The sequence below is a fragment of the Dendrobates tinctorius genome, unplaced genomic scaffold, assembly GCF_039654945.1.
Source record: "Dendrobates tinctorius isolate UK_male_01 unplaced genomic scaffold, ASM3965494v1 ptg000183l, whole genome shotgun sequence".
NCBI lineage: Eukaryota > Metazoa > Chordata > Amphibia > Anura > Dendrobatidae > Dendrobates > Dendrobates tinctorius.
Window position 1 is genome coordinate 5,724,911 of NW_027361850.1, and position 13,377 is coordinate 5,738,287.

The 13,377-nt window shown below is 41.6% G+C and overlaps 1 protein-coding gene across 1 annotated transcript in view; it reads right to left on the reverse strand.

Annotated features, from left to right (window-relative positions):
* The window catches only part of DCDC2B (doublecortin domain containing 2B), a 72,035-nt gene that overhangs the window by 16,038 nt on the left and 42,620 nt on the right, over positions 1–13,377 (reverse strand). The window contains exons 8-9 of the mRNA XM_073551953.1: positions 8,982–9,129; positions 7,796–7,899 (exon numbers count right to left, since the gene is read on the reverse strand). Coding sequence (XP_073408054.1) covers positions 7,796–7,899; positions 8,982–9,129 — 252 coding nt within the window. The remainder of the gene's footprint in view (positions 1–7,795; positions 7,900–8,981; positions 9,130–13,377) is intronic.

Here is a 13,377-nt window from a genome sequence, read left to right on the forward strand (position 1 = left end):
CTGTAGTTGGTAGGCTGCTGGGTTTCCCCCCCCCGTGGCCGCTGGTGTTACTACATGTATAGTTAGTCAGCAGGTGGTGACTACTCCCACTGCCATTTATAAGGCCAACTGGGGCTGCAATTCACTGTTGGTAATACTGGTCATTTGGAGACCAACGGTGGTGTAGAATGGACCTACCTGGTGCAGAGGGGGTCCAGCTTATCTGGAGCAGTGGTGTTGCTGCTGAAGAGAGGAGCTATCAGGAGCAGTGGTGTTACTGTTAAAAGCTGAGTTCAGGAGCCCTTCTCTGCTGCTTGGAGCATTGGCAGCAGGCAAAGCTAAGATTTGTTTTTTAGCTGCTTTAACCCCGTGGTGTCTGTTTTATTTTTCCTTTTTGTTATTGGTGCAGTACACTTTATTCCCTGTCTCACCTCCTGGGGAGGGGGTTGGGTGTTTAGCTCAGGGCTGAACAGGAGATAGGGACAGGTCAGGGACTTGGGCCTTACTACCATTAAGTGGACCCCCAAGTTAAAGAAAGTCAGGGCACCTCCTTAGCCTGAGGGGCAGTTCAGGGGCCCAGGTTCCACGTCTCCTGTTTTTTCCCTACTGCCCCATGACACAAAGCATAGGAAAGCTCTGAAGTGGTCAGCAATAAGTCTGGATCTAAATACCATTGAACACCTGTGGAGATATCTTAAAATTGCTGTTGGGAGAAGGCACCCTTCAAATATGAGAGACCTAGAGCAATTTGCAAAAGAAGAGGGGTACAAGATTTCAGTTGAGAGGTGAGAGAAGCATGTTGATGGTTATATTAAGCGATTGATTGCAGTTATTTTTTCCAAAGGGTGTGCAACCAAATATTAAGTTGAGGGTGCCAACAATTTTGTCCTGACGATTTTTGGTGTTTTGTGTGAAATTATAACCAATTTGCCTTTTCTTTCTCTGTTTTTTTTTTTCGTGTTGTTTCAATATACACAAAGGAACAACAAATCACATATTTCATTTTCACGAACAATTTCAAGGATGCCAACACTTTCAGACTTTGATGGAATGGTCTGCGGGTGTCATGTCGCGTTTGGAGAGCCCCTGATGTGCCTAAACAGTGGAAATCCCCCACAAGTGACCCCATTTTGGAAACTAGATCCCCAAGGAACTTATCTAGATGTGTGATGAGCACTTTGAACCCCCAAGGACTTCACAGAAGTTTATAACGCCCGAGCGTGAAAATAAAAAAAATCATATTTTTTCCACAAAAATTATTTTTAGTCCCCAATGTTTTATTTTCCCAAGGGTAGCAGGAGAAATTGGACCCCAAAAGTTGTTGTGAAATTTGTCCTGAGTAGGCCAATACCCCATATGTGGGGGTAAACCACTGTTTGGGCGCATGGTAGAGCTTGGAAGGGAAGGAGCACCGTTTGACTTTTTCAACACAGAATTGGCTGGAATTGAGATCAGACGCCATGTCGTGTTTGGAGAGCCCCTGATGTGCCTGAACAGTGGAAACCCCCAATTCTAACTCCAACCCTAACCGGAAAATGGAAACAAATACTTTTTTTATTTTATTATTTTTCCCTAACTAAGGGGGTGATAAAGGGGGGTTGATTTACTATTTATTACTGTTTTTTTATGTTTGGCAGCTGTCACACACTAAAATAAGCTTTTAATTGCAAAAAATAGTTTCTGCATCACCACATTATGAGAGCTATAATTTTTCCATATTTTGACCCACAGAGTCATTTGAGGTCTTATTTTTTGCGGGACGAGTTGACATTTTTATTGGTACTATTTTCGGGCACGTGACATTTTTGATCGCTTTTTATTCCAATTTTTGGGACGCAGAATGAACAAAAACCAATAATTCATGAATTTCTTTTGGGGGGGCGTTTACACCTTTCCACGTGTCTTAAAATTGATAAAGCGGCTTTATTCTTCAGGTCAGTATGATTACAGCGATACCTCATTTATATCTTTTTTATATGTTGGCGCTTTTATAAATTAAAAACAATTTTATATAAAAAAATAATTATTTTTGCATCGCTTAATTCTGTGAGCTATAATTTTTTTATTTTGTCACTGATCATGCTGTATGGCAGCTTGTTTTTTGCGGGACAAAATGACGTTTTCAGTGGTACCATGGTTATTTATATCCGTCTTTTTGATCGCGTGTTATTCCACTTTTTGTTCAGCGGTATGATGATAAAGCATTGTTTTTTGCCTATTTTTTTTTTTAAGGGGTTCACTAAAGGGGTTAACTAGTGGGACAGTTTTATAGGGCGGGTCTTTACGGACACGGCGATACTAAATATGTGTACTTTTTTTTATTTACATAAAGAAATGAATTTATTGGGGGTTTTTTTTTCCTTTATTTAGGAATTTTTAAAAATTATTTTTACACGTGTTTTTTTTTACATTTTTACTTTACAGTGTGGGACATCACTATATATTGTCAGATCACTGACACTGACACTGTGTCAGATCAGCAATCTGACAGGCCGTGCAGGAGGTTTCTCAGTGCCTGCTCTCAGCAGGCACTGAGAAGCCACCTCCCTGCAGGACGCGGAAGGACCCCGCGGCCATCTTGGATCCGGGGTCCTGCAGGGAGGAGGCCCTCAGAACAATGCGAGCACATTGCGTTGTTCTGAGGGTCTCAGGGAAGCACGCAGGGTCTGCTCCAGTAAGGGGGGAAATAGGAGAGCAGGGCAGGCCAGACAGGTTCTGGTAGTGGGAGACTCAATTATTAGGGGAACAGATAGGGCAATCTGTCACAAAGACAGGGATCGTCGAACGGTGTGCTGCCTACCTGGCGCTCGAGTCCGACACATCACTGATCGAGTTGACAGATTACTGGGAGGGGCTGGAGAGGATCCAGCGGTCATGGTGCACATTGGCACAAATGACAAAGTTAGAGGTAGGTGGAAGGTCCTTAAAGATGATTTCAGGGAATTAGGCTGTAAGCTTAAAGCAAGGACCTCCAAGGTGGTATTTTCGGAAATACTTCCTGTACCACGTGCCACACCAGAGAGGCAACGGGAGATTAGGGAGGTTAATAAGTGGCTCAGGAATTGGTGTAGGAAGGAGGGGTTTGGGTTCCTGCAGAACTGGGCCGACTTCTCAGTTGGCTACAGGTTCTACGCTAGGGACGGGCTGCACCTCAATGGGGAGGGTGTCGCTGTGCTGGGGGAGAAAATGGCTAGAAGGTTGGAGGAGTGTTTAAACTAGGGACGGGGGGGGTATTCCTTTTATAGGAGGGGAAGACAGTGCAGATAGAGACCTGGGCACAAATAATGACATTGGGGGTGGAGGTGGCATGGGGGGTGGGGTTAGAACAGTTAATAATTTAAGAAAGAATAGAGGTACAGAGAGATACATAAAGTGCATGTATACTAATGCCGGAAGTCTCGCCAAGAAAATGGAGGAATTGGAGTTAATGTTGTTGGAACATAATTATGACATGGTGGGGATATCTGAGACATGGCTGGATGAGAGCCATGACTGGGCTGTTAATTTACAGGGCTATAGTCTGTTCAGAAATGACCGAACAAATAAGCGAGGGGGAGGCGTGTGTTTATATGTAAAATCATCCTTAAAACCCATCCTTCGTGATAATATATATGAATCTAATGAAAATGTAGAGTCCCTGTGGGTAGAGATAAGGGGAGGGGGGAAAAATAATAAATTACTGATAGGGGTTTGTTATAAATCTCCAAAAATAATGGAAGCTACAGAGAATATCCTCATAAAGCAAATAGATGAAGCAGCGACTCAAGGAGAAGTCATTATTATGGGGGACTTCAACTACCCTGAAATACATTGGGGAACCGAAACCTGCAGTTCCAGCAAGGGTAATAGGTTTCTGACAACGATGAGAGACAATTACCTTTCACAACTGGTTCAGGACCCAACAAGAGGGGGGGGCACTGCTAGACCTAATATTAACCAACAGGCCAGACCGCATATCAAATGTAAGGGTTGAGGGTCACTTGGGTAATAGTGATCACAAATTAATAAGTTTTCATGTATCCTTTAATAAGATGTGTAGTAGAGGGGTTACAAGGACACTAAACTTCAGGAAGGCAAATTTCCAACGGATGAGAGATGATCTTGGTGCAATTAACTGGGACGATATCCTGAGACATAAAAATACACAAAGAAAATGGGAGACGTTTATTAGCATCCTGAATAGGACCTGTGCACAATATATACCGTATGGGAATAAACATGCGAGAAATAGGAGGAAACCACTATGGCTAAATAGAGCTGTAAGGGGCGCAATAAGAGATAAAAATAAAGCATTTAGAGAATTAAAGCAAGTAGGTAGTGATGAGGCATTAAATAAATACAGAAGTTTAAATAAATTCTGTAAAAAGCAAATCAAGACAGCAAAGATTGAGACAGAGAGACTCATTGCCAGAGAAAGTAAAAATAATCCCAAAATATTCTTTAACTACATAAATAGTAAGAAGCTAAAAAATGATAGTGTTGGTCCCCTTAAAAATAGTCTGGGTGAAATGGTGGATGAGGATGAGGAAAAAGCCAATATGCTAAATGACTTTTTTTCAACAGTATTTACACAAGAAAATCCCATGACGGATAACATGATCAGGGATAAAAATTCTCCATTAAATGTCACCTGCTTAACCCAGCAGGAAGTACGGCGGCGTCCACAAATCACTAAAATTGACAAATCCCCGGGCCCGGATGGGATACACCCCCAAGTACTGCAGGAATTAAGCACAGTCATAGATAGACCACTATTTTTAATCTTTAAAGATTCCATAATAACAGGGTCTGTACCACAGGACTGGCGTATAGCAAATGTGGTGCCAATATTCAAAAAGGGGACAAAAACTGAACTTGGAAATTATAGGCCAGTAAGTTTAACCTCAACTGTGGGTAAAATCCTGGAGGGTTTTCTAAGAGATACTATACTGGAGTATCTGGAGAAGAATAACCTTATGACCCAATATCAACATGGGTTTACAAGAGACCGTTCCTGTCAGACTAATCTGATATGCTTTTATGAAGAGGTAAGTTCCGGACTGGACCAAGGGAATGCAGTGGACGTGGTGTACATGGACTTTTCAAAAGCTTTTGATACGGTGCCACACAAAAGGTTGATACATAAAATGAGAACAATGGGGATAGGGGAAAATATGTGTAGGTGGGTTAAGAGCTGGCTCAGGGATAGGAAACAAAGGGTGGTTATTAATGGAGCACACTCGGACTGGGTCACGGTTAGCAGTGGGGTACCACAGGGGTCAGTTTTGGGCCCGCTTCTTTTTAACATATTTATTAATGACCTTGTAGGGGGCATAGAGAGTAGAATTTCAATATTTGCAGATGACACTAAACTCTGCAGGGTAATTAATACAGAGGAGGACAATTTTATATTACAGGAGGATTTATGTAAACTAGAAGCTTGGGCTGATAAATGGCAAATGAGCTTTAATGGGGATAAATGTAAGGTCATGCACTTGGGTAGAACGAACAAGTTGTATAATTATGTGCTTAATTGTAAAACACTGGGCAAAACTGTCACTGAAAAAGACCTGGGTGTATGGGTGGACGACAAACTCACATTTAGTGGCTAGTGTCAGGCAGCTGCTGCAAAGGCAAATAAAATGGGATGCATTAAAAGAGGCATAGATGCTCATGAGGAGAACATAATTTTACCTCTATATAAGTCACTAGTGCGACCACTCTTAGAATACTGTGTACAGTTCTGGTCTCTGGTGTATAAGAAAGACATAGCTGAACTGGAGCGGGTGCAGAGAAGAGCGACCAAGGTTATTAGGGAACTAGGGGGTCTGCAATACCAAGACAGGTTATTACACTTGGGGTTATTTAGTTTGGAGAATCGAAGGCTTAGGGGTGATCTTATTGCAATGTATAAATATATGTGGGGACAATACAAAGACCTTTCTAATGATCTTTTTACTCTAAGACCTGTGACGGGGACAAGGGGGCATCCTCTACGTCTGGAGGAAAGAAGGTTTAAGCATACTCACAGACGCGGATTCTTTACTGTAAGAGCAGTGAGACTATGGAACTCTCTGCCATATGATGTTGTAATGAGTGATTCACTACTAAAATTTAAGAAGGGACTGGATGCCTTTCTTGAAAAGTATAATATTACAGGGTATATACACTAGTCTCCTTAATATTGCGTTGATCCAGGGAGCTAGTCTGATTGCCGTATGTGGAGTCGGGAAGGAATTTTTTTCCCCAATGTGAAGCTTACTGTTGCCACATGGGTTTTTTTTGCCTTCCTCTGGATCAACATGTTAGGGCAAGTTAGGATAGGATATGGGTTGAACTAGATGGACTTAAAGTCTCCCTTCAACCTTAATAACTATGTTACTATGTTACATCTGTTTCAGCCCCTTGGATTTTTAAAGTGTTTTTAATTGTGTGGTGGGTTTTTTTTGGCACTGTAAACAATAATATATATTTTGTCATATATATTGGTATCTTGTGTGGTGATCCTGAAATTTATGCATGGTCCTTTCCATTTTGCTTCATTGTGCTTTTTACAATTTAGAGATCCCAGTGGGAGTATTTTAATGATGGTGCCCTCTTAGATTTCTTGTACAGCTGTGATAATCAGCTGACACCTGGCTGTGATCAGCTGTGCTCCTCCCGTGAGCGCAGCTGATCGCGATGACGTACTATCCCGTCGACGGTCATACGGGCCTGGGTCACCTGGATGAGATAGTACATCAGATGTCAGGAAGGGGATAATATGCAAGTTGTCTCTTCAGAGAGGAAGAGGACTTGAACTCTAGCGCCAACTATTGGTAGCAGCGATCCTACAAGTCAATACTCTATAACGAGCCTTGCAATATGACTTAGAATAAAAGCTATACCAGAATCTCAATTTGCATACACAATGTTTCGGGGTGTTACCCTTTGCCAGTGCAAAGTATGAAGTTTGATTTGGCTAAGTGAAAGGCTCTGGACTGCAGTCTAAGAGGTAATGATTCTCCTTTTGGAGAGTGACAAGCCAGGCCTGGCATGTCAGAGTGAGGAGACGTATAAGCCATGCATGCTCTTCTGGGAAATTTAATATGCAAATTGTCTCATCAGAGAGAAAAAGATCTAGAACTCTAGCACCACCTATTGGAAGCAACTGAACTTTTTTAATGTTTGCTGATTTATATTAAAAAAAAAAGTGTTTGTGCCTTAGTGTAAGAAGTAATTTTGAGGTGCAATCGGTAATTCTTGTTGTCTTTCTGCTTGGAGCATAGGTAAAAAAAATACTGATCAGCACTCAATAACATTTAGTGAGGTCTGCCAGTCATGTCTTTTCTGCAATCTGTAGAGCAAGGGTATAAGGACACTTCTTAGCCACTGCGCACTGAGCATATGTAGAGTGGGTGATCAGAGTTGCTACAAATTAAATACCTCGTTTTGTGATTCTACATAGTACAACTTCTGATATTATCTAATATAATAAAGACAGTCATTCCATTTCATCGTTAGGCATCAAATGCAGAACATGCAGTTTGTCATAAAAATACTGAACAGTTTGTACCAGGCAATGAATTCCAATTACATGGGCTCTTAACTAACTGCAAGCAAGATAATCACCAATAAAAGCCTCTAATTACATTGTAGCGTAATAGCTTTATAATGTGAATCTTCCCAGTATAAGCAGATAACTTTGGTGATCTGCACTACATAGTATATGCTTTATTTTACATACTCTGATATAAACATTCATCATGTTAATAAATAATAGATGGATTGTTAGTAACAGAATACAAAGTGATTTTCTAATAATACAATTATGGTGATACATAATATATCATTATACCTGATCAACAGGAACCTCTACTCTTGTATTTGCATCTTCATTTACTTCTTGAGCTCCATCTAATTCATGTCGGGTTTCTTTGACTTTATATACTCCATCTGCCTCTATTAAAAAAAATTAGGCCAAGTTCACATGTCGCAAGATCTGTGACGCAGGTTCAGCACCGCAAGTCAACAGCACTTTACAGTACTATACAAGTAAATGTTTGTTTTTTTAAATCCCAGTCACACGTGGGAGAAAAAAATCCTCATGAAAATTAAATCAAGATGTAGATTTTTCATCTACGGCATCTTCATTGTGTTTTTACCTAATTCATTGCTTAGTAAATGAAGTAGGGTGGCATTCGTCAGTAATATATGGGGTTTCTGACTGTGTAATTGGTATCAAATCTGTAGCGGAAATTTTCGGCTAAGGCCGGGGTCACACTTGCGAGTGCAATGCGAGAAACTCACGCGGGTCTCTCGCCTCAATACCCGGCACTTGGGACAGGAGCATGCGGTTGCATGTATTTCTATGCAGCCGCACACTCCGGTTCGAACCACCGGCGGCAGTGCCGGGTATTGAGGCGAGAGATTTGCGCGAGTTTATCAAATTGCACTCGCAAGTGTGACCCCGACCTAAGGGCTCATACATGCGAGAAACTCGGACGGGTCTCGCACGTCAATACCCGGCACTCGGATTGGAGCGTTCAGCTGCATGTATTTCCGAGTGCCGGTGGCAGTGCCGGGTATTGACGTGCGAGACTCGTCCGAGTTTCTCGCATGTGAGTATGAGCCCTTAGTCTGAACATAGCCTTAGTGTTAATTTAGGTGTGAATTGAGCAACAAATGACAGCACAGGGGACAGTTTATCAAAATTTTTATGCCTTGTAGCAAATGTTGTGACTCCTTGTTTTTGCACATGGAATTGCAACTTTTTGCAATTTTATGGCATTCAAAATGTGGGTGGGAGAGGGGCATGGTCAGCTGTGTATATAGGTCTATTTCATGTAACGATGTACGAAATCTATCAGACATTGTGCAACACCTTGATTGATTTTATAGAAGTAATGGTAATACAGTCTCAAGCAAAACAGAAAAAACAACACTTTAAAAGGTCACTAAAGACAAAGCATCCCTAAAATGTTATCAATAGACATTATTTCAATAAAACTTCAGAAAAAAAAAATAGCTTGACATGAAAATACCTTTAGTTTCCATCTGATTAGTCTTTTGCCTTTGAGTTGGTCGCACTCTTACAGGTTTTGCATAAAAGACAGAATTCTCCCCATCAGTGTGTTTGACGCTGGAAAAATTTGGTTCTGCACCTGTGGAATAGATCCTACGATTGTCTTCCTGGGGAAAGGAAAATACAAGAATAGTAATAAAGGTTATGAATACCTTCAGGCACAATTATTTTCTCTTACATGCATGTATTTTGGGCTAAAAAAAATAAATAAATTGGGTTTCATTAAACATTTTGTACTGTTTGGCCCTTGATGGGGCTGATTGTACATTGCTGGCTACAGAATGAGATTACAGAATTAATCTGGTTCCACGTCTTTCTGAATCAAGGTTGAATACTGCCGATATCTTGAATTTGAATAGGACAGGTGTGTGATACCTGCGGTTCACGGATGCAACCCAGCAGTTACCTGTAAGCAAGACTTCACCGGGCATGCACTCATCCCGATGTGAAAGTGAGTGGACCAACACCTTTTAAAGAGCAGCACGGTGGCTCAGTGGTTAGCACTGCAGCGCTGGGGTCAAGTTCCACAAAGGAAAACATCTGTAAGGAGTTTGTTCTCCCCGTGTTTGTGTGGGTTTCCTCCAGGTTCTGTGGTTTCATCCCACACTCCAAAGTCATAATGAAAGGGAATTTAGATTGTGAGCCCCAATGGAAGCAGTGATAATATCTGTAAATACGATAGCGCTATATAAGCAAGCATAATAAAGGAATAATAATTAAGAATCCATTAGTGAGCTTCTTTTGATGTGTTGATTTATGATCACAGACCACATTCAAGGTGAGATGAACTTTAATGTGGTCATAAATCAGTTGATATAAGCTCTGGAAATGACAGATAAAGAGTTAAAAGCCCTCCTTAAAAAAAAATAAGATGAGTGATTGTTAGTTAACTCATTCTGCAGCCAGCAATGTGCAGGGAAACAAACAGCATGTAAAAGCCAAGCGGTACATAATTTGTACCTCAATCTCAAAAAATATTTTTTATCCAGAAATACATGCATTAATAGAAGGCCTGTCACAAGACCTAAAGTGGCTAGTTTCTACTTTTGATTCACTCTGGCTGCTTCTCTGAGTATTCCATTCTTTGTTATGTGTTTTTTTTTATTCAACGTACAATTCCAAAAATATTGCTCTTTTTATTTAGCATTAATTTGTATAGTTTTTACAAGGGGGTGGGGTTTAGGTTTCTCCTCATAATTATCCTGTGAGCACAGCCCCTATTATTATAGCAGCAATGAATAAAAAGGCTCATATCTCTTGGACCGTATGGTAGATTTAAAAAAATATATAAATTCAAGGGAGCAGCAGGAATTAAATAAGGGTCCACTTTTGTCCAGGTGACAAATTCTCTTGAACTGAAAAAAAAAATGTCCACATCCTTGTGCACAGTAACATACAGCCAGTGTCAGGTCAGCACGGTTATGCTGATTACAATGATACCTTGGGTGATTAAATCCGTCTTGTGGTTGTTGTTTAATCTTTATTTTCAGTTTTACGTTAATGATATGCTCGTGCTCCGGGGCGGCCTGTGGGGTGAGGGGGCTTCATGTGGTGCTCTGATTAGGTATTTATGTGTACAGCTTATGACAGGTCGCTGATCCCTCAGTGACCTGCTCCCTAATTTACATAATGAATATTTTATATATTGTAAAATAAAAGCACCTGCGCAGCAGCATTATCGCATGTGTAATGTGTATTAAATTGTTTTATTTGATGATATAAGTAAATTCATTTAAAAAAATTTCTCTTACAAGATGGCGCCACTCCTGACTGTGCGGTAGTGTCTATCGGATTGCCGATAGATGCTACTGCGCAAGCGGTGCCATCTTACTTAGTGGAGACAATTTTTTTTTTACTCTAGGAAGATAGCGCCGCCAGGACCTGCAAAGTAGCAGCTATCGGCGATCACGGCGCCATCTTGTAGGAGGCATTGTTTTTTAAACTAATTTATTTATATCATCAAATAAAATAATTTAATACACATTACATGTGCGATCATGCTGCAGCACAGGCGCCACCGCTGGCCTGCTGAAGGTGATTTTTTTTACAATATATATACAGGGTGGTCCAAAAGTAGGTGGACAGTATGTGTAATAGGGTTATAAAGGGGGAGATTTATCAAACATGGTGTAAAGTGAAACTGACTCAGTTGCCCTTAGCAACCAATCAGGTTCCACTTTGCATTCTTAACAGACTCTTTGGAAAATGAAAGGTGGAATCTGATTGGTTGCTAAGGGCAACTGAGTCAGTTTCACAGATCCAGTTTTCACAGATAAATCTCCCCCAAATCTGTTTTCTTTTCAGATAATTCAGATAACCCATCATGACAAATAATTTAAATACAGATCAAAGAAAATGGATTTTAAAACAGTATTGGAAATCTCAAAATGCTGAAACAGTTAGAGCAAATTGAGTTGAAAAATTTGGCACTCAAGCCTCAAAGGGACAAACCGTTTACCGCATTCGTGACAAATTCGATGCCACTGGCTCAATCCTTAATGCTTCAAAAACTAGTCGACCCAAAACAGCATGTACAGAAAATAATAAACAATTTGTTGTTGAAACATTTGTTCAGAGTCCAAAAAAGTCCACAAGAAGAGTCTCTTTAGAATTGGGAATTTCACAAGCTTCCATCATGCGAATCCTGAAATCTACTGGGTGGAAAGCTTATCGTCCACGTCTAATTCATGGTTTATTGGAGGATGATCCAGACAGGCGGCTGCAATTTAGTGAGATTATGCTTAACGAAATTGAAGAAACAGGGATTTTTGTGTTACTCACCATAAAATCCTTTTCTCCGAGATGCTCATTGGGGGACACAGGACTGTGGGTGTATGCTACTGCCGCCAGGAGGCTGACACTAAGTGAATGGAAAAAAGGTTAGCTCCTCCTCCGCAGTATACACCCTCACCTCGATTGCAGGCAAAATCAGTTTGGTGCAAAAGCAGTAGAGGATCAAAAAGAAGACAAAATTAACCTTAATGCAGGTAACAACATGTCTAGAAAACCCACCTGCTATCAAAAATATATTAGTAAACAAAAAAAAGGAGCCAAATGGCTTAGTAGGGTGGGTGCTGAGTCCCCTAATGAGCGTCTCGGAGAAAAGGATTTTACGGTGAGTACCACAAAAATCCCTGTTTCCCCTTTGCCTCATTGGGGGACACAGGACTGTGTGATGTCCTAAAGCAGTCCCTGGGTGGGAAGTCGACTCACTGGTCCAAGCTGTACACACCTCCTGTCGAAAGGTGCACCACCGCTGCTTGGGGAATCCTTCTACCCAGGCTTGAATCTGCTGAAGCCTGAGTATGGACATTGTAGTGTTTGGAGAATGTGTGCTGGCTGGACCAGGTTGCCGCCTTGCAAACCTGCTCCGCCGATGCCTGGTGCCGAAGAGCCCAAGAGGCGCCCACTGCTCGAGTTGAGTGTGCTCTGATCCATGCTGGAACAGCTGCGCCTCTGATGCGGTAGGATTCCTGAATTGTCAGACGAATCCACCTGGCTATGGTCGATCTTGAGGCAGCAAGTCCCTTCCTGCGACCCTCGGGAAGCACGAACAGCGTGTCTGTCTGATGAAAGGATGCCGTCTGTGACACGTACCTCCTGAGAGCTCTCACCAGATCCAACGTATGAAGAGCCTTTTCCACACGGTGTACTGGTGCTGGGCAAAAGGAGGGCCAGACAATGTCCTAATTAGTGTGAAATGAGGAAACGACCTTCGGCAGAAAAGGGGGAGCTGGCCTGAGAACCACCTTATCCTTGTGAAAAATCAGAAATGGAGCTCGGCAAGATAGAGCTGCCATCTCCGAGACCCGCCTGATTGATGTTATAGCTACGAGGAACACCACCTTCCAGGAAAGGTATGTCAAAGAGACATACTGTAGTGGTTTGAATGAAGCTTCCTGGAATCATAGAATTGTAGAGTTGGAAGGGACCTCCTGGGCCTTCTGGTCCAACCCCCTGCTCAAAGCAGGATTTGCTAAATCATCCCAGACAGATATCTGTCCAGCCTCTGTTTGAAGACTTCTATTGAAGGAGAACTCACCACCTCTCGTGGCAGCCTGTTCCACTCATTGATCACTCTAACTGTCAAAAAGTTTTTTCTAATATCTAATCTGTGTCTCCTCCTATTCAGTTTCATCCCATTGCTTCTAGTCTTTCCTTGTGCAAATGAGAATAAAGATGATCCTTCTGCAATGTGACAGCCCTTGAAATATTTGTAGACCGTTATTAAGTCTCCTCTCAGTCTTCTCTTTTGCAGGCTAAACATTCCCAAATCCTGCAACCTTTCCTCGTAAGACAGGGTTTGCAGACCGGTCACCATTCTGGTCGCTCTTTTCTGAACTTGCTCCAGTTTG